Source organism: Seriola lalandi, unplaced genomic scaffold (genome assembly GCF_002814215.2).
Source record: "Seriola lalandi dorsalis isolate HSWRI2012SDOR001 ecotype SW California unplaced genomic scaffold, Sedor1 jcf7180002054392, whole genome shotgun sequence".
Lineage (NCBI taxonomy): Eukaryota > Metazoa > Chordata > Actinopteri > Carangiformes > Carangidae > Seriola > Seriola lalandi.
The window spans coordinates 160576-182883 of NW_019524945.1; the positions used below are offsets into that span (position 1 = coordinate 160576).

At 41.0% G+C, this 22308-nt stretch overlaps 1 protein-coding gene across 1 annotated transcript in view; it reads right to left on the reverse strand.

Annotated features, from left to right (window-relative positions):
• Window positions 1-22308, reverse strand: part of itprid1 (ITPR interacting domain containing 1) — a 118174-nt gene that overhangs the window by 61819 nt on the left and 34047 nt on the right. Inside the window, exons 4-6 of the mRNA XM_087174897.1 lie at window positions 15583-15695; window positions 14759-14836; window positions 12401-14197 (exon numbers count right to left, since the gene is read on the reverse strand). Coding sequence (XP_087031023.1) covers window positions 12401-14197; window positions 14759-14836; window positions 15583-15695 — 1988 coding nt within the window. The remainder of the gene's footprint in view (window positions 1-12400; window positions 14198-14758; window positions 14837-15582; window positions 15696-22308) is intronic.

Sequence of the window (22308 nt, forward strand, 5' to 3'; positions counted from 1 at the left end):
TGGCGGAAGAATAATAAACCCGAAACAGAAGATTAATAGATGCACTCCTCTCAGCTATTCTAGCTGTAGAGGATTGCCTCGGAGCTGAGCACCCGTGGCACTAATGATAAAACAATTAAATTAAAGAACATCTTTAGGTTACCAGATATATCAGTTCCCAGGTGAGAACAGCAACAAAATCAACCAATTCATTGTAGTCAGGCACTTTGGAGCCTGAGCATACACCTGATAATTACTAATACACACAGTTGGCAGGTTATTATTGAAATAATTTTAGACAGTTAATGATTCAATTGATCATTGTGGAGGATGTAGTGTATATTACATTATACAGAGGTGTTTCTGTTATTTAGCCTACCTTCAGTGATAAAAATGTGGTGGTGAGGGTGAAGGGTGGGGGTGATGATGGTGATGGTGGTGGTGGTGGTGGTGGTTTGCGTTTTTTAGTTTGTAAGTATATATTGCAGTCTATGGGGCAGCTACTATGATAGTTCAACAGTTCCTGTAGCTCAAAGCTCAAAGTATTACTGTAAAGTAGTACTGTCCAGTCTGAACTGTAATCTCTCTCTATGAGCACTAATTTGTAAACAGCTTTCTGTGTGTGTGTGTGTGTGTGTGTGTCAACTTCTTTGAATGTATGCAGCTGCTGCAAAAGTTTGACCCTTTCCTGCAGAGATACAAAGCTCCTGCCAATAATACATACCTTTCACCTGATTCTCAAAATTAAATAGTCTATAGTCAACCATGACCGTGGTCCTGCCATTCAGAAAGAGCTCCACATTGAGCAGGGAGGGCTTGTACAAAAACACCAGATGGTCTTGTCAGTTGCTCTCTGTAGATGCTGTTGATGTTCATGACACCCTCGACAGCCAGCAAACTGAACAGGTGACTGAAAACATCTATGCCATTACAAAGACAATATGTGAGTAGAACAACATCCAGGAGCCCTCCTTTGGTCCAAGGAGGAAATTGAAGAGGATGGAAGACTTTGTGTCATGTTACTAGGTGTCATGTGGGTCCACCTTAGACCTACACAATGATTCAGAACATTTCAAGCAGAGGCTTTTCTACCCTGCATCGAATGAATGACCAATGAGCTGGAGAACCATTTTTCTAGTGTTGGGAGAGAGGTCATGATTGGCATCCAAGCATGTCACCCGAGAAACCTTCCTCTACATGCAGTCCCTGGAGAAACTAGCCTCGCATTACAACATCCAACTAGTCCAAGAAGAGGTCTTGGCTTTTTAGACAGGAGGGGCCAAAAGCCATCCCAGACATTGTGAGTGTGTTTAAGCTCCTTGATCCCATGATGATCTCATTGAAGGGTTAGGGTTAGGTTGGAGGTGATCTTACAGGTGGCGCTTACCATCCCGGTCAGGAACTGCAGCTGTGAGAGATCATTGAGCTTCTGCAACTACATACTTGTCTCAGGCCCACTATTGGTCAGGAGAGGCTCAATGATCTGGCAGTGCTGTCAATTGAGAGAGAGTTGACTGGAGGCCTTGATGACAGCAAAGTGATAAACTCATTCGCCCAAATGAAATCAAGATGCCACACCCTGATGCTTTGTCCCCAGAATAAATAGTCTGGACTTTCCCTCGCCCATTTTTCAGTAAGATTATGTGTTTTTCCTTCAGTTAGATAAATCTTCAAACTGATCAGCTCTGTCTGCTACTCTGCATTTGGGTCGAGTTAACTTAAAACCTGACAAAAAAATCTAAATTGGTTAAAGCTATGGTAGCCAAATTTGGTGTACCTGAGAGAGAGGTATGTAACCCTCTCTGTCAAAAAAGTGATAGATGGTGATGTGAGGCCTGCGATGATCTCTGGCTCAACAGTATGTGGTTTTTGTTTCACAACAAGAGTCCAACATCTATCCCCTGACTTATCAATTTAGACGGGGTGTTTCATTGAAAGGATGCTGGGAAAATTAATCTATTGCATGTGTGACTGGTGATGAAGATGGATCCCTCTACAATATGTTTATAATTATCCAAACAACAGCCCCATGACCTTAACAGTAATTCAATGACAGGACACTGGGAAATGGATTGAGCAGATACACTGTGCTTTTCCTTTAATATGATTTCTTTAACATGGTTTGTCTGTGTTTTAAATAATATTTAATTAAAGCAAAGACTTGTTTGATTGTTTGACAATAGAGGTTTTGCCAATAACTTTCCTAAGTAGAAGGGTGTCACTCAAGACCTGAAGACATGGCACAGGATACAGTGTTCTGCAGCAGTTTAATGTTTTTGAAAAACTTTCTTTTCAAACCTTTGGAAAATTTAGTGTTTTTTTCTTTACAGTTTCTGTTTTAACTCATGTTCAAATATCTAATGCAGCAGCAACAGAGCAACAGCCTAATGTGGGTAAGTAGTTTGCATTTTCTCAGTTTGTATTCTGTTTTTTGGTTCCATCTGTTTCATCGTGATACCTGTTTACATATATCAGGGATGTGCAACTGGCAGCCCATGGGCCCCATGCTGCCCCACTCCTCACTCAGTGCAGCCTGCGAGTCAAATATCAATAAATTATTGGTTTCACAGGTGTTGGAAGCAAGCATGACATTTTACTACATTTGAACCGGATCCCAATTGTAATTATACTTTCCAGCAGTAAGGGGGCTCCCCCAAAACATAAGATGCCTGTATCCTGGCAACTGCTTGCACGCCTAGTCTTGTCTCGCCAGGTCTCCTCAGCCACAACACACAATGAAGAGTGGCCAAAATAAGCGGCCAAAAAAGAAAACTGGACCAAGAGAACCATGTCTTCCAGGCAAGATGGGAAACAGATTTTTTATGGAATCTTATTTTTTATGGAATTTAAAGGCAAACCTTTGTATTTAGTGTGCCTGGAAACAAAATCAGCCATGAAAGATTTCAACTTGAGTCATCACTACAACACCATTCTGAAGGACAGATAGGACAAGTACACCAGAGCAGCTATCATCGCTGACCTCAAAGGAAAAATACATCAACAGCAGAGCCTTTTATACCAAAGCTGTGACTACACAGGAGTCCTCTCTCAAGACTTCTTATGCTGTTTCCCTTGAGCTTGCTAAAGCAAAGAAGACCTTGTGCGATGGTGAAATTATGAAGCTATGTGCAATAGAGATGGCTAAAGCTTTTGGAGATGAACTTTGAAAGAACTTTGAAAGTCTCTCTGTCCCATTTCACAGTGACAAGAAGAATTTTAGCACAGAAAAACAAACAAAACACAAACATTTTGGCATCTAATTTTTTAAAGCACTGTACTTCAGTTAATATGAGCTGCTTTCTCAGCTATTTTAGCAGTGTGTCAGAAATCTCCTTCAGTTGTGACAAGTTTTGCTTGTACATTTCTTCTTCCTTAGGCTTTTTTCAGCCATTTTAGGCCATTTAGCTTTAAACTTAGATGTTTTATCTGTTTTGTACATTTAGAGTTTTGTGCCGTTTGTTAAACTTTTCATCAACAATTCAGGTCTTTTTCAACCATTTTATGTAATTTAACCTCCAGTTTACATTTTCTGCTTTTAATCTTCAGCCATTGCTTCAGCTACTTTAGCATTGCTCCAGCAATTGCTTGAACTACTTTAGCATTGCTTCAGCAGTTGGTTCAGCTTCTTCAGCATTGCTTCAGCAATCTCATTCAGCTCTCAGGATTCACATGCATTTTCTCCAGATAGAAAGGCACACAAACACACACAAACAGACACACACACATGCACACACACACACACACACACACACACACACACACACACACACACACACACACACACAGAAAGCTTTCTACAGGTTAGTACTCATAGAGGGAGATGGCAATTCAGACTGGACAGAACAACAGTAAATACAACAGCAGACATTTTGAATTTAACCTGCGCCACTGGTGTTATACTCCAAATCCTTTTACTTTCCTTCGGTTGTTAACTACTCCTGCTTACTGCTACATAAACCGTTCAACTATTAAAACGTTCAGCTTCTTGGAGAGATGTATCCTTTACTTCAAGTACTTACTTTTCACACTATATAATTTTTAGAATGGAGGGAATGGAGACGATGTTCAACGCCTTCAAAATATTTTAAATTCAACTACTCAAGCATACTTTCAACTACAGACTTCATTCGAACTTTAAACTTTTCGCAAGACTTTCAGCTATTAAGTGATCATTCAGCATATTAATATATTAAATTGAACTTTCTAGAGAGACTCTTTGATCTGTGATGTTTACAAACACAGCCACACACACACTAACACACACACACACACACACACACACACACAGGCAGAAAGCTGTTTACAAATTAGTGCTCATAGAGAGAGATTACAGTTCAGACTACAGCAGAAAATCCAGCAGCAGACATATTGAATTTACTTTGAGCTTTGAGCTACAGGAACTGTTCAACCATCATAGTAGCTCTCCCATAGGCAATACACACACGCACACACAACTGTCTAAAATTATTTTAATAAAAAACTGCCAACTGAGTATATTAGTAATTATCAGGTGTATGCTCAGGCTCCAAAGTGCCTAACGACAATTAACTGGTTGATTTCATTGCTGTTCTCACCTGGGAGCTGAAATATCTGGTAACCTAAAGATGTTTTTTAATTTCATAGTTTCATCCATCCATCCATTTTCTTCCCCTTATCCTCTAGTAGGGTCGCAGGGGGACTGGAGCCTATCCCAGCATCTTTTCGGGCGAGAGGCGGGGTACACCCCGGACAGGTCGCCAGTCCATTGCAGGGCAAACACATAGAGACAGACAACCATTCACACTCACACTCACAGCCACACCTATGGTCAATTTAGAGTATCCAATCAGCCTAGTCCCCATTTGCATATCTTTGGACTGTGGGAGGAAGCCAGAGTACCCGGAGAGAACCCACACAGGCACAGGGAGAACATGCAAACTCCACACAGAAAGATCCCGCGTCCGAGCCGGGACTCGAACCCGGAACCTTCTCTCTCCCTCTCTTCCCATTTTCAAATGTAACGCAGTAACACCTTTACTCACAAACATTGTAACTGACTTAGAAGTTGTTTACATGCTGTTCAGATCTGCTAGTTACTTCAGCTGAGCAGTTAGTACTAGCTTCTCTTTCTCACCTTCTCTCTCGCTCGCTTAGTGCGGTGTTTTTGTAACTTAAGTGTAGAGGATTATGATGTTTAGTACATCTTCAGTGATGTCTGTTGTCTTTAGGCATAGCTCCACTTGCTAACCGGCACTCTAACTGCCATCTCTGAAAATTTTCTTCAAAAAAGTCAAACAAGCTCTTTTAAATCCCACAATTTCCAACCTTCATTGTCAATTTTTATATAAAAAATTTAGAGATTTCTTTTGTCCTGTGTCAGCCAGTTTTGTTCTCATTCTGATATCTTTTTTGAGGAAGTGTTGGGAGTACCCTCCACCTCTCCCACTGACCGCAATACAAATTCAAGAGCAGGTGTTACTGGGCAGAAATGGGCAAAGCTGATTCTGAATGGCTAATTAATCCATTAATTCTTAGCCTATTAAATCAGGTATGATAGCAACTGTAAGGTAAATCAACATAGTGTATTTGCATGTACTTGTGTGTGCGTGTTGATTTTGGTTAAAAAAACACTATTGTGAGGTCATTTTCGCCAGGATAGTCTCAGGATAAGTCTCTATGACATGAATGAAACTGAAAGTAACATCCTTTATACAGATTGAAATGTGAGGAGTGAAGTACACACACCAAGAAGCAGGCACATTCAAAATTTCTCCAGGAATTTTCTAATTATTTATTATTAGTAGTCGTAGCAGTATTTTATTTTTAATCATAGAGTAAAAGTCTTATTTCATTTTGGTCTTGTAGTAGGCTGTCTGTGCAAAGACACTGAACTTTAGGTTACCAACCTCATTCGAGGGGGGAGCACGTCTCTCAATCATACGAAGTTTGTAGCCTTTTTGGATCAAGTGAGCGCCACTTGTGGGGATTTACGGATGGACATTGAGATCAGGTGGATGAGCCGCGGGAAGTGCTTGGAGAGGTTTTTTTGCGCTGCACACTGAAACCCCAGTGTTTCTGGAAAGCATCCGATATTAATTACCTAAATATACATTTGCAGGGAAGAGACCAAACTGTGTCGGATCTTTTTGCATGAATGAACGCATTTCAGCATAAACTAGCCCTGTTCAAAGAAGGCTTTTCATCCGACCACCTAAACTTGGCACATTTTCCGGTCTGTGATCAGATGCCCCAAATGAAGGAAAACATTTTTCAAGTACAGAGCCAACCTAGCAACACTGCAGCAGCAGTTCAAGGATCACTTTCAAGATTTTTACACCATGCAGCCACGCCATGCATTCACTGACCCCATCTCTGCTACTGTCATTGAGCAACCCCCAAAATTACAGCTTAAACTGTGCAAACTACAGTCAGACCACTTCTTTCAAGCAAAGCGCAGTGAGAGGGGATTTTTATTTCGGAAATTACTATCTAAGTCCCGCTTTCCACTTCCCAGGGACTTTGCACTCTCCTTGGCCAGCATGTTTGGGAGCATTTACATCTGAAGCAACAACCATGAAGCACATCAAGTCAAAAGAAAGAAACAGGCTGACAGTTGATACTCTCTTCTAGCTCATACAGTTGGATGCACAAACATTGAGTTTGACATCCAGACTATTGCACGCCAGCAGGAGGCACACATGTTTTTCATTAAAACATAATTTTATACTGGTATACTGGTGGAGGGCCAAGGCTTGAAATAAATGCATGTATAGCCCAGTCAAAAATATGTATAAATAGTTGTCTGTGATAAATAAATATATAAATAGGGTTTATTAAAAAAGTAAAAGGTTTAAAATAAGTTCACGGGTACAATGTATTTTATTTCATTTATTTTTATTAAAAAAAAGCTGATTATTTGATAGGGATGTATCTTTGTAGAGAAGTGTATGAGGTCACATAGGCTGTTGCTACTTAATTGACTGACGTCCTTGTGCATGCAGTGAGTGAGTGAGAGAGGAGAAACAGGATGGGAGGGGGAGAGAGCTAGGGATACGTTAATGGGGTAATGCGGGGGTGAACATCTGAAGCCTGTACTATTAAGAAGGATTAGAAGTTATTGAGGCAACTTTAGGTTTAACTCTGGGTTTTCAGTCCTACGACAGTTGTTCACTTGTTACCAGGGTAAATCATCATGGTACCTTATGCTGAACTCCTAACCCACGCCGAAGAAGATCAGAGCAAAACCTGTCAACAGCCAAACTACTGACCAATCAAATCAAAACGTCATCATTCCTACAGGATCCTGACAGGGACTAAAGAGTTTACAATAAAGTGATCAATAATAATGAGAGGTAGATATAAAATATGAAAAATCAGTGGAATAGTTTTCCTGTTTGAGTCTTTCCATGTGTCCAATCTGGTTTAAACTTAACCTCTGATGTTTTTGATTAGAAAAATTAGCCACACACTGTTAACTATTTCCCTGATTATAAATGAACAATTCAGTCAGACTGACTCATCATACATCAACTACTTCTCTCCTCTTTTCTTTCTCTCCTTTCTGCAGCAGAAACAGTCTGACATTAACTTTAACTGTTTTATCTGCATCACATGTTCATAACAGTTTGTTCATCATCAGACTGATTAGCGAAAATACTCAAACGTAATGATAATTCACACTTATTTATTATATATCTTTAATCTGAATATATTTAGACACTGAAATTATATTTCCAGTCATTTGATCATATTGTTTACATTTCACCCTGTTGAATATGACTTTTGGATGTTGTTACAACCAAACTTACCGGCAAGTATCAGCGTTTCTTCTCATATTATATTAAGTACTTCATTCATGGTTCTGACAATGCTGCTTATAATTAACAACTCTGCCTCTTTCACATGAACACGCTCGTAACTGGACAGGTAAACCCAGGGTTACCTAAGCCAGTTGATAACCTGCTTCGTAGTACAGGTTATCAGGACGGTCAACGTTAGGTTCAGTTAAGCCAGATAACTACAAGTTATCCTGGGTATGTTGAATTGCTTCATAGTACAGGCCTCTGAGGTTGGGCAGAATAAGTTTGAGAGATTGCATGCAGTTATGCTGTTGCATTTGAAAAATCTAAAAGGCTAAACTACACAGCTATAAATGGTGACAGTAAACCACACAAATCTCAACTGCTGAAATGCCTGTGGGGCTGGGGAGAAATTGTCTTGTGACTCTACAGTGTTACATACAGGTGTTACTGGCAGAAACAAAACATAAACAAATTGGTGTTCTATGATTTTGAAACACTTGTAAACAAAAAGTGTGCAGGTCCCCTTGTATGTGTATGCACAAAAACATTTAATTTAACAGCGTAAGGTGGAGTGCCCAAGGTGTGAATTGCGCCAATGAGTTTCTCCTGTATTTCACGTGACCTTTGCACAAAAACAAACACTGTTTATTTCACACAACGCCAAAGGTTTTGACAGCTACTTCATTGTGAACATGATGATCAACCAGGATTGAAAACCTTTTCTGATTATGGAAGGGAGCAAAGTCATTTGTTTCACAGATTCAGATTACTGTAGCGTTAATGCCATATTTTAGAATTTACTCTCGTTGAAATGGGGCACCAGTCCTCTTGAAGGACAACAATGAATTACTTCATTGACAAATTTATCAATCTCATATCGGAAGCAATGACTTCTCGAGTCAATGGATCTCCAGTCTCTACGTCAAAAGAATACAATAGGACAACAACTGGGTGTAAATAAAGGAGTTTATTAACTAAACTACTATCTACAGAGTAAATGCAAGGTGTAATAATCATAAAGATTAAAATAATAATGAAAATGAGCAGTGTGATGAGTTGGCAATGGTGGGAGAGAATATGCTATGGCTATACACTATGGCTTTACAGCTAATGATACTACATCTAGAAATCAGATTTGATGATTAAATATTACTATATTTCGACATCAACATAGTCATGAGCAGAGTGTTAAGACCGGCCTACTGTGAGTTGCACTGTAGCTGAAGACCCTCGGCTGGAACCCAGGTGGCTGTAGTTGCTGTAGTAACCCCGGAGAGGCGGGATCTAGGTGGATTCTCCTGGAGGCCGTGTCCCGTTATCATGATGACAGATTCTGCCGGTGGATCAGCGATTCAGCTCTGGTGGAATTTGCCAGGAGACTTTCTTTCTCGGGCACTCTTGATTTCTGCTCGGCTTCTCTGCAGGCGGTCGTGCAGAGGCGTTATCTGTTGGCGTCTCTTGTGGGTTGATGCAAAATAAACTCTAATGCTCTTCACTTTGGCTGGATAACTTTAGAGGAGACTGGCGTTGACCAGATGACTATAAAGTTGTCAAATCTTCAAAAAGGAAAACTTGATGATGATTAAAAGTTACAAAATTACTCTGAGGCACTTCTGTTGTTTTGGTTCAGTTGGTCTTGACTTGGCTTATAAAATAAAAGATTGTGCATGTAGACAAAAATTATGTTACGTTATGTACTTGTCCTGTAAAAGAAACAATCAAATATCATTAGACAGAGTCTTATTGTTACAAACTGGAGATTTTGTCCATTGGTTGATCCTCTGGAGCTGACCCTTTGACCTTTGGTCTGGTTCTGTGTCTCTCTGGCATGCTAAAAGCATGGACTGTTTGTGAGAGAGGGTTTCTTTGTCTCTGTTTCCTATCAATTTGATAGTTTGATGGGTCCGTAACTCTGCATGTCCTTACAATGAACTTCCTTAATGGCTTGTGACTGATGCCAGGCCAGGTATGTACACTACATTACCAACAAAGATACATAGGGCTGCTGGAAATGCTCTTAGATGTTGGAGGATGTTGTGTGTTGTATAATGTCATGTGTCATGGATGTCTCTTACACAAGGCTCTGCAGAAAAGCATTCTTTCTTACGACTTGGTAAATCCACCAGTGTTTCCCATTCTCCTAAATTTGTCCACCACAGTTTCATAATGAACCGAAGATTGATTCACACTTCTCATGATATTCCGTAAAAGATTTCTAATGTTGTGATTTGTGCTGTTACCTCACTGTAGAGCTGTGTGCAGCACATTGATTCACTCAGCCCTTCCTTGCCCCTCACTGCGCACAGAGCTGCTGAGTGTGTATGCTGAGTCTGTGCTCACTGGTCAGTGACAATATGTAATCAACTGACCACAAATAGAATCTAACTCTGTGTGAAACACTGCGCCATTATAATAGCAGTACGCCAAGGTGCAAGCGCGCCTGGGTTTTAAAGGAAATGGGATATGGCACTGTGATTGGTTTATTGGATGTTATGCCCAAAAGACTCCCATGAATCATGGCAGATCGGTGCAATACATAATTGCCTGTAAAAAGTTTATAGAATGCTATGGTGGTCTCTTTTTATTTAATCCTTCTAAAAGACGAGGCTTTAACGCTACCAAAACAACAGTCGAAGTGTATTTAGTCCAAAGAATGTTTGCCCCAAAATAAGATCCCTATCAATGTAAATCGACAGTCAAAATGAAACGGGACAGTACATTAAATCTTCTCGCTCCACCCCACCATGGTGGGTGTCATATGAAACTAGAGAAGCTACTCTTTCCATTGATACCAAGCGCAAAGCCTGGGCTAACCAGCTCATGTCAGCCCCAAAGCAAACACATGACAAAACTTCTCATTTTACAAACCACCTGTCAAATTTTGGGTTTATGACTAAATATTCCATCAAATCCCAAAGCGGTGGACTTGCATCCTTGCGATACTATACCTGTGCTTAAGAGCTAGCCCAAAAAGGTACCTCTCCCTGACTCTACCTCCCTCATTGTCTTGGAGAGTGGGGGAGTAGGGGTAGGTAGAGTACAGCCCAATCCTGCAGGGGAGAGTTTAGCTCAAAAAGGCATCTCTCCTTGACTCTACCTCCCTCATTCAAAATGGACGCCACTTTCTCCAACTGTTTAGGGGAGTTTGTTTGCTGAATCTGCTAGTCTGTTTTGTCAGAGTTGATGATGGTGTTGTTTGTGGTAGCATAGGCAAGATAAAAAAAATAATCGTGGTGTGAGGAGCAGTGATGGCTGGCATTAGGGGAGTGACTCTGGGACGCCAGTGATCACTGTCTAGCCTCCTGGAGGTGTCGTGGGACCAACTAGACAAAAAACTGGTGAAAGGAGGTTCCCACCTGATGACCCCAAAGACATGTTAGTTATCACTGCTCATTAGTCTGTATAGCTAAATTAATAGTTATCATAGGACATGTTAAGCTAAGGGAGCTATTCACTGAGTCTGGTCCATTTTCTGTGGCACAAGTTTCTTGTGTTTACCTTAAAATAAAATAAATTCTAGACGAGGAAAAAACTTTTTTTTTTATCATTTATCATGATTTACTCAGCTATATAACAGTCACAATGTTACTGACACATGGAATAAATTCTCTGAAGTCTTACCTATCATTAGTGCATGCTCTTGCATATGGACCCGATAGTTGTGGAGCTATTCTTGATCTATTTTGGGTATGTCTGTCTAGAAAATCCCACAGCTACTTACAGTTTATCACAGCAATTGCCTACCCTGACATTAAACAATGGCTGTAGGTAAGTTTGTGTTTGCCCTCTGTTGTGCCTGCGCCAAACTTAATTTAAGAGGGTCTTTGGGGGCACAGCAATAATGTCACTGTGTTGACGGCAGTTTGGGCCAGTCTGAAATTTAACAAGGCCTTGGATGGGTTATAGGTTAAGTGTAGAATAGGAAATAAGGAATAAGGAAAAATTAAACGACTCCTCTGGCTGTTCTCCCACAAAAGTCTGGAGTAGCTGGTACTCTAATGATTGTTAGCACATAAAACATTTTAAAGGTTGTCTCCTTAACGCCACTGTCACACAGCCCTGACTGTACCAGCACGCAGCATAGTCTACATAAATACTTGATTGTTGATAACAGAAGCTGTGTGGGTTACCGTCACATTTAAAATACATATTCACCTAGTTGTCTTCATAGCCTTACATTACATTTAATATTTCTGTGATTTGTATCACTGTGTTCTAATAGAACTTAAAAATAAATATATGTAACCCTGCTTGTATCAGATTATCATTACTTATTCAAACCTTATATGTAATGAAATACAGTATAAAACAAGAAATGATACTGTCTATCTATATGCATCCCTACTCTATACTGATAATTAGATTGAGAATGTGAATCCCGGTGACAGAAAACAGAAGACTCTAATGGATTTTATTACACTGGCGAATACTGTGTGCTATAACTCTGTGATGTGTGCATGGTCTATCTGTGGTGAGGCTGCAACCAAACCAAAACAACAAAAGAAGTAGCAAAATGTTATCATATTCAATTGCAGCCACACACGCAAGATGTCAGCAGAAAAACTACAATAGAAATGTTACTGCAATGCTAAAACATTTCTAGTGTATATTGCAACCTGACAGACTGTCATTCTACTCACATTAATATTTCCTTGTGTGTGTTGTTTGTTGTAACTCCTCTGAGTACAGCAGGCACATTGATGGTCACAGGAACAGCAACATGCCATGGTGGCTTTCTGATTGGCCTCCCAAAGCTTCTCTTCACCTTCATGTCCATTTATGTCCACCTCCTCCTCTTTATCAGGCCACAAACCTCTATCCACAGAGACTGACACATTCTGGTAATTTCTAGGAATCCCAGGGAGACACTCATTTGACAGCTTGAAAGATGGAGATAAAGAGAAGATCTGTGTAGGTCTTTGTGACGTTTCTGAGGAACCCATGGATATGGTCACTTCATTTGGAATAGTATGAAGAGCCCCCTGTGATAACTTCTTAATTAGAGTGTTTCGCTGAATCTGCATGTCTGTCCATGCCTGGACAGCACGGAAGGGGGTGGAGGTGTCCAAGGGGCGAACACTAGGCAGAAGGGTGCATTTTGAGTCAGTCATATAAGGTACATCCTTCCTGTGAACAATATGAGAAGACAGAGATGAAGACATCTGAACAGAAACAGAGCGGCTTGACGGCTTGAGGTCTAGGGTTGTGGGTGAGGATAGGAATGGAGCTAGAGCCAAGAAAGATGGTATATCTGAGAGGGGAGTTGCGTCGCTTGAGTTTTGATCAGTGCCCAATGTCACTGAGGATGACAAAGGCATAGTGCCTTTGGATGAAATTGAATCAAGAGCAGCTGATTCTCTGGACAATAGAGAATTCCCAGAAGATCCATTTGAGGCTTCTAAGGTGCCTGACTCTTTGAACACATAGGTTTGATTAGAAAGCTGGATGGGTTCTGCCCAATAGACTCGCCCTTCAGTATCAAGCTGCTGAACAAAGGCATCCACATCTCCATTTTCAGCCTCCGAGCCATCTACTGAGGTTTCGAATACCAGATCTAAGCTCTCAATCTTGATTAGATCCTTTGGTTCCACTTCAGTTCTGCTGTGTACCTCTGGAACTTCATGTAAAATTAAAAAATTTCCTGTTGACTCACTTTCTGTACCATTGATTTCCATTTGACAGACTTTTCTTAACTGTACCTTCTTGGTTTTAGCTGAAAGTTCATGATACAGAGTACAGGAAGGGACCTGTGGATCTATTTCTGTTTGGTTACATACTTCCTCAGAGGCTAATGTAGAAACTTCCAACAGAGCTGCAGAACTCTCTATATCTGAAATGTAAACAACAGTATCTTGAATCTGCACAGGGTCAGTATGTCTCTCAATCTCTCCCTCTTCCTTTCCATTCCTCTGAAGATCATCCTCCTGAGAGAGGTGATCCATCTTATCACAAATAACATCTTGGACAGGAGAGGATGGAATAGGGTCTGAGTTATCATCATGAGTACATGATTCGCCCTGTTGGGAGATGTACTGCTCTCTCATGTCTGAATTTTTTCCAGCAGCTGGAGCTATCAGACCATCTGATTGTGCGGACAAGGCAGACTGACAAACTGGAATAGAAGGGCTAAAAGAAAGGCAGGACACTGTGGGGCAACCCTCCTCCAATTTACTGGAGTCCAGAACAAGAAGGGATGGAGCTGAGGGATTATTGTTGTCCAACTGAAAGGAGAGAGAAGATGGTGTTTTCTTCTGTTCCTTTTGAGTATTGGTATATTTTTCAGAGAGGCCTATGACATCTAAGTCTGAGACACCAGAAGAAATCAGAGATGAAGAGAGGAGGTGAGATAAGCAGTTATGTGGGGAAGAAGAACAGGGAGAGCCCGGCCTCTCATTGCCCTGGCCATCAGTGCTCCCTCCTGACCATCCGGACAGAGCCTGCAATCAAGCAAACAATACAGACAGTCAAACAGCCAGACACATAAGTTAACTATATACAGTATACTCTACATTCACCAAGCACTTTTTTAGGAACACCTATACACCTGTTTCCCCAAGACATTATCCAATCAGCCAATCATGTGGCACCAGTGCAATGTATAAAATCATGCAGAAACAGATCAGGAGCTTCATTTAATGTTCACATCAAACATCAGAATGGGGGAAAATTGTGATCTCAGTGACTTTATCTGTAGCATGATCGTTGGTGCCAAATGGGCTGGTTTGAATTGTTCTGAAACTGATTATCTCCCAGGATTATCATGCACAACAGTCTCTAGACTTAACATAGAATGGTATGAAAAACAAAAACATCCAGTAAACAAAAGTTCTGTGGATAGAACCGCCTTGTTGATGAGAGAGATCTGAGGAGAACTGAGCTGACAGAAAGGCCATGGTAACTTGATCGATAACCACTTTTTACAACTGTGGTGAGCAAGGAAGCATCTCAGAATGCACGTTGAACCTTGAGATGGCGGGGCTTCAAAAGCAGACGACTACCTCGGGTTCCACTCCTGTCACCCGAGAACAGTAATCTGAAGCTGGAGTGGACACAGGCTCACCAACACTGAGCAGAGGCTAGAGACAGGGGGCAAAGGGAACTGGGAAACAGACTGTGACACTTGCATCAGCTGTTTGCTCATTGTCAGTCATTTTTCTGTGCTTCTCACCTTTCAACTTCCAAAACACTAAAAACAAAGCCTTGTATGATTACTCTCAATTTCTGCAGAGGTGGGAGATTGTAGGATGAGAATTTGGCATTAACAGCATGAATCCATGGACCCAACATACTCTTCTGTCACCAATCCAGGCTGGTGGTGGTGATGTAATGGTGTGGGGAATATTTTCTTGGAAAACTTTGGGCTCCTTAATACCAATCAGTCAGGGTTTGAATGCCACAGCCAACCTGAGTATTGTTGTTGATCATGTCCATCCTTATAGGGCCACAATTTACCCATCTTGTAATGGCTATAGCAACCATGGTATTGCATGATTTTACAAAGCAAAAGTCATCTCAAGCTGGTTTCATGAAGATAACAATGAGGTCAGTGTACTTTAATGGCCTCACCAGTCTCCAGTACTCAGTCCATTAGAACACCTTTCTGATGTGATAAACAGAATACTCACAGCATGAATGTGCAGCTGAGAAATCAGTAGAAGACTTGGGGCGGTCTACCCAGTTTAAGTATGGTGTTCCTAATAAAGTGCTTAATATATCACATTTTTGTTATTAACATATTCTGTCATCAAGTCAGAGTAAGTGACTGTTGTACAGTGATTCAGAATTTCTTGTGAGAGAAGTAAGTAATAGTGAGGGAAGAGACCTTGATGAGATTAGGGCCTGGTATTGCCTGCTGAGGGAGAGACAGGATGAAGGGCTCTTCTAGAAATCCACAGCTGTCTGACTGGCAGCTGTTGGTCCGTATTACACCTTGCACTGCTCACATACACAAGAGAAAACAAAGGGAAGGAGGGACATTAAATTATAACTTGAAAATTCCTGGAGAAAATTTTAATGTGCCTGCTGTTTGGTGTGTGTACTTCACTCCTCACGTTTCAATCTGTACAAAGGACGTACAAGACATGTATGCACACATGTACGTGCCCTAACAGAAGTTGATCTGCAATAAAGCTAAAAGGAACATTGTGAGATTTAAAAGACCTTGTCTGACGTTTTTTGACGAAAACTTTCAGATATGGCAGTTAGCTCTGGTTAGCAAGTGCAGCTGTGCCTACAGACAACAGACAATGCTGAGAGAAATAAATATCACAATCCTCTACACTGAAGTTACAACAACACCACACCGAACAAGAGAGAGGGAGATGCTAATGCTAACTGCTAAGCTATAGTAACTAGCAGATCTGAACAGCAACTGCTGAGTTAGTGAAAGTGGCTAAAAAGAGCAGAGAGCTCTGAGTCCTGGGGCAGAACAAGTGTACGTTTAAATGTACAGCAGGTAGTTATACACTGTGATGAACAAAACAGCCACATTAACTGTGTTCAGACAGAACAGCAATAAAATCTACCAGTAACAGAAAATGACTGGAGATGGGACACCACACTGACGTTAGCATGTCACCACGTGAACGGCATCACTAGTATTATTGTAAAGACATCAGTAGAAGTAAATCACTGTGTAAAAATGTTCTCAGACAAATGAACAAAGTAAGTCAGTTAAAATGTTTCTGAGTTAAGGTGTTACCGCATTACATTTGAAAATGGGGAAGGAGGGGTAAAACATGTTATAGGGTAATAATAATAATATCTGATGAAATTATAAAATTAAAAAACATCTTTAGGTTACCAGATGTATCATTTCCCATGTGAAAACAGTAACAAAATCAACCGATGAATCGCAGTTTGGCAATTTGGAGCCTGAGCATAAGCCTGATAATTACAAATATACTCGGGGCGTCGAATAGCTCGGTTGGATGAGCATCCGCCCCATGTGTAGAGGCTACAGTCCTCGCTGCAGATGGCCCCAGTTTGAGTTCCACATCGGACAAGCCCTTAGCTGCAGGTCATTCCCCCTCTCTCTGCCTCCCCATTTCCTGTCTCTCTCTACTGCACTATCAATAAAGGCACAAAAAGTCTGAAAAAATAAATTAACAAAAAAAAAACAAATATACTCAGTTGGCAATTTCTTATTAAAATAGTTTTAGACAGTTGTTGATTCAATTGATCACTGTGGAGGATGTAGTGTATGTTAAATTATACGGAGGTGTTTCTGTTAATTAACCGACCTTGAGTGATAAAATGGGGGGGTGGGGATGCTGATGGTGGTGTGTGTGCGTGTCTGTGTGTGTGTATGTGTATGTGTGTGTGTGTGTGTGTGTGTGTGTGTGCGAGGGGGGGGGGGTCCAATTAGCCAATAAAAATCAGCTTTGTCCATTTCTGCCTGGACACTGCCTTAGTAGCACCTGCTGAGACCTAAGACCTGCTGTTTCCTGTCAGCTTCTGAATTCATATTGCAGTCTATGGGAAATCTACTATGATGGTTAAACTGCTCCTGTAGCTCAAAGTCAATTCAATATGTATGCTGCTGTATTTACTGTCCAGTCTGAACTGTAATCTCTCTCTATGAACACCAACTTGTAAACAGCTTTCTGCTTGTGTGTATGTGTGTGTTTATTTGTGTGTCAGTGTATGTGTGTGTGGGGCTGTGTTAAATATCACAGAGATCAAAGAGTCTCTTAACGAGCTGTTTTGAACCCCTTAGGTGGAGGACACAGAGCTGACACAGATCTGGGTGTGATTTTGGCTCGGCGAGCCTCTCAAAAAACAGCTATTTTTGAAAAAACGGTAACTTCTATCAGAACTATGAGTGGACCATGACAGGCACAAGACCTTCATGCACTGCGTATCTGTGAGGCAGTGAGGAAAGAAATCAGGGCAGTGACAGAATTCCTTCAGGAATTTCGAGATCATGGATTTAACTCAGCCAAAACAGATGCCAGGGAGCTCAAGTCAACAATGTCACATGACAGGCATATCTGTCTGGGTGTGCAATACACACCCATTATAAAGTCTGAAACAGTCTAAAAATGACACAAAACGTGAACTGTGATTTTGTGTAAACCGTAATAGTTGTCAAAATACCAATTTAACCATAAAGAGTCTTGTGACCCATTTTTTTACGTTGAAATATGACGCAGCAGTAGAGCTCCAACTCCTTGTTGGAAAGTGTAACAAACAGCACAAAACTGTAGAAAATATACCAAATGTAAAAAAAACAGAAAAACATGTTAGTTGAAAGCTAAAAAACCTAAGAAAGAAATGTACAAGCAAAACTTTTAATGTCACACCTGAAGGAGATTTCTGACACAATGCTAAAATTGAAGTCCATTAGCTGCAAAAGCTGATGACTAAAACATGTTGAAATGCTTGAAAGCCAAATTGTTTACCGCCATAGGCGGAAGTAGAAAATGCCTTAAAAATGTGGTAATCATTTATATTAGTAACAGAAAGAGGAACTGCATCCTAAATAGTAGAAACTATGAATAAGCTGAAAAATCACTTAAAAGCTGGAAGTGTTGTGAACAGTTTGAAGTTTGAATAAAGTCTGAAGTCTGAAGACGTGCCATTCCACAGCAACATTAACCTTGTGTATGAAGTTTGTCACTAAAGCAGCAACAGTAGAGGCAAAAGTGTCACCTGTACCCAGCAGTCAATTGAAAATCTGTTGTCCCTGATGTAGCTTTCTTGCAAGCTTCAAGCTTCAAGCCTTGTTGCATTAATTATCACCAAGTGGTTGGTGAAAGTCAATATCAAAATGTCGAAAGGCAGATATGACTCTCCCAGACATGGCAAAACAACACAGGAACATTTCCAGCCATGTTGAGTCAGCAAAGAAAAAACAAGTGAGATTCACTCATTAATGGAAGAATGCCAGTCTTTAGCAAATGCCAGAATTTTAGTTCAAAACGTTCAAAAAATGAACTAACACTGTCAATAGCGTATGAAGGACCATGTCATGACCAAGGGCTAGCTATTTCAGAGATATCTACTGAAATTAGCATGTTAACCATCCCATGCTGTAATACCATTTTATGACAATAGATGCTATGTGAGTGTAGACAGAAGAGGAACTGCTTCCTTCAGAGCTTGAAGTTAAGCTACAGCTCCCAACTAGTGTCACAGAAATGCAGAGATGGCTAAAGCCAGCACACTGCCCCATAGACCCCCAGAGACGCTGGGCGGGACAAAGCCCAGCATTTATCCAATGACCGTCTAGTTTCGCTGCAGTGGAACAACCCACTCTATGCTTCCCCATTGAAGTCAGTAGACGCTCGGCGTCTACACTGTGTAAAGCACTGTGGCGCTGCGGGGATGAATGAGAAGGAAGTCGTGTCGGTTACCTGTGATAAGTAGCTGATTTTGAACAAAAGATGAACGTGTTCTAGCGCATATTTAGTCAATGAAATGTACACACAACAGTACATAACAGTACATATTTCACCACTTATTTTGTTGACATTTTAAGGGGAAGCTGAGCTTCCCTTGCAGTCTTAGAGCAATCGCCACTGCTTTATCTCCATCCCAAAGAACCACATTCAACAGCAAAGAAAAGAAGCAATGTAAAATTTTTAAATATTTTCTAACTGATGATTGTACATTGAGAATGTATGGATCCAGTAGACAGAGTGAATACACGTCGATTGGTTCACCATATTGTAACCGCTTTACATTACTGTTACGAGATTAGGCAGGATTGAAAGTTTGTTAGGCCTACACATTTTTGAGGAGATTTCAGCGTACCTCTGTCTTTATCAGGACCTGAGCTAGTACAGACACTGCTTCCGCCTGTCCTACCAACATCAATGGCAGAGGGTGTACATTTTAGTATGGCCATCTAAATTTTACCTCCCAGCCACATACACTATAGCCTCGTGGAATATGATGTACCTCAACTTCTGAGAATCCATTGTTGGGACTCATCATTTAAGAGACCAGATGTTTCTTTGCTCCACTGGACAAAGGAACTCACACTCCACAGTTCCTCACTGTTCCTCACTGGCCAGCCAGGTTGGGTCAGAATGTGACATGTGACCTCCTAGGGTTTGGGTCCCCAAACTTTTTCCTGTGAGGGCCACATAACTTTTCCCTTCTCTGATGGGGGGCCGGGTTCAGTTTGTAACCGAAAAAGTGTGACGATCGCGGGGGTGCCTAAACGTAAAAATGTATTGTTTTCCAGAAAGCCACACATAACCAAATAACCCTTTTCGGGTTCTTCACAGAAAAAAAAAAGTCAGGAAATAAATAATAACACTATTAATTAAATAAATAATAACCAAATAACCTTCTCTGGGTTCTTCACAGAAAAAAAAGTCAGGAAATAAATAATAACACTATTAATGAAATAAATAATAACCAAATAACCCTCTCTGGGTTCTTCAAAGAAAAAAAAGTCAGGAAATAAATAACACTGTTAATGAAATAGATAATAACCAAATAACCCTCTCTGGGTTCTTCACAGAAAAAAAGCCTGGATATAAATAACAGTATTTATGAAATCAATAATAATCAAATAACCTTCTCTGGGTTCTTCACAGAAAAAAATACCATGGAACATTAACTTTCTGTTGTGCCGTGCACAATCTTAACAGGTAAAAGTTCAGCTTAGTTGTCAGAGCAGAATCTCTTACTTAAATGACTCATATGAACAGTCTCTCAAAGTTCTTGTGTTCCTTCCTTATAATCCTTTTGTAGGTTCCAGTAGGCTTGTAGACACCGCTGTTTGCAGCTCTCTCTCATCAACTTCCCTGTGAAAACCACCAAGCAAGCAGGCTGAGAAACAGAACTATTATATTATATATTATATATATATATATATATATATATTATTACTATTATGATTATATTTGTTTGTACTCAGAATGATTCATTCAAGTCAGAAAAGTGAGCTTACATTTGTATGTTCATCAGTGTCAACTGTGGGCCTGCATCTGGCTGGTGAGAAGTTGAATGTCGGGTTCCATTCTAGTCACAGCCAGTCTCAAACACTGATGCAGATGTTCATCTGTCAATCTTGATCTCATCGCAGTTTTCAGAAGTTTCATGCGTGAAAAGGTTTGCTCGCAGATATACGTGCTGCCAAAAAGTGTGGACATCTTCATTGCGTGTTTTTTTATGTTAGGGTACGTGTCGTTTGGGAGGGCAGCATAGAAGTCAATGAGACTGTTAGGCTTGAATGCGTCTTTCAGTACATCACAGTTCTGTAACTCGGCCAACTCAAACTGATAAGAAGGCTGGGCTTCATCAATGTCGGCAACAAAGGGGTTCTGGAAAAGACGGATTTCTTTTGCATTAACATGTAGTTCACGGAATCGCACACCGAACTCCGCCTTCAGCATTTCCAGTGCTTCCACACACTTTTCAGCTGGAAACGGGACCGCTGGGTTCTCTGCAGAGAGGTTTTGGGTAGCAGGGAGATGGATGAAGTTGTGCTTTTTCACTTGTTCCAAAAGCAGCGCTTGTTTCACCTCAAATGCTTTTATGTGGGAATACATGTCGCAAATGAGTTTCCCCTGGCCTTGAAGCTGCAAGTTAAAGCTATTCAGCATTTCCGTCACGTCTGTTAAAAATGCAAGGTGCCATTTCCATGCTGGGTCGATCAACTCTGGGACCGTTTTGTCTTTTGAATGCAGAAATGCGTTAATTTCGGGTAGCAGCTCGTAAAAACGCCTCAAAACTCTGCCCCAGCTCAACCATCGGACCTCTGTGTGGTACAGCACATCTCCGTGCGCAGACCCCAGTTCAGACAGGAATTCTTGGAACTGCCCTGACTTAAGTCCCTTTGCTCTAATGAAGTTTATGCATGACACCACAACCTTCATGACAGAATCCCACGTCAATACTTTGCAGCACAGTTCTTGCTGGTGAATTAGGCAGTGGACTTGCAGCGGGGCGGTGAGACCCCGTTCTTCCATCTCCCGGTTCATGCGTCCTATTAGACCCCGTGACACGCCCACCATACTAAGAGCCCCGTCAGTCGTGATGCTGGCCAGCTTTGACCAGTCTAGGTCCAAGTCTTCCATGGTTTGGCACACTTGGCAGAAAATATCCTCCCCCGTCGTAGTCCCTTTTAGACTTTTGAGGGCTGCCAGCTCCTCGTACATCTCAAAGTTTGCGCTAACTCCACGAATAAAAATGAGCAGCTGTGCTGTGTCCTGCACGTCCGTGCTCTCATCTAGTGCTAATGAAAAAAAGTCAAATTCTTTCGTCTTCTGCTGCAGCTGGGCATGTACATTACCCCCGAGTTCTTCAATGCATCTGGTGATTGTACTCGCCGATAGACTCACGGCATTTAAGACATCTTTCCTTTCGGGACACACCTCCTCCGCGACAGCATTCATACATTTCTTGACAAACTCTCCATCAGTGAAAGGTTTACCGCTGCTTGCTATCAGTTTGTGTACTGTAACAATTTTATTGCAAAAGCCCAACTTTATCATTAAATACAAATACACATATAAGAAAAAAAAAATCTAAATGCGTCTCTGGTATTGTTCAGGGGGCCGGGCCAAATGTGGGGGCGGGCCGTATCCGG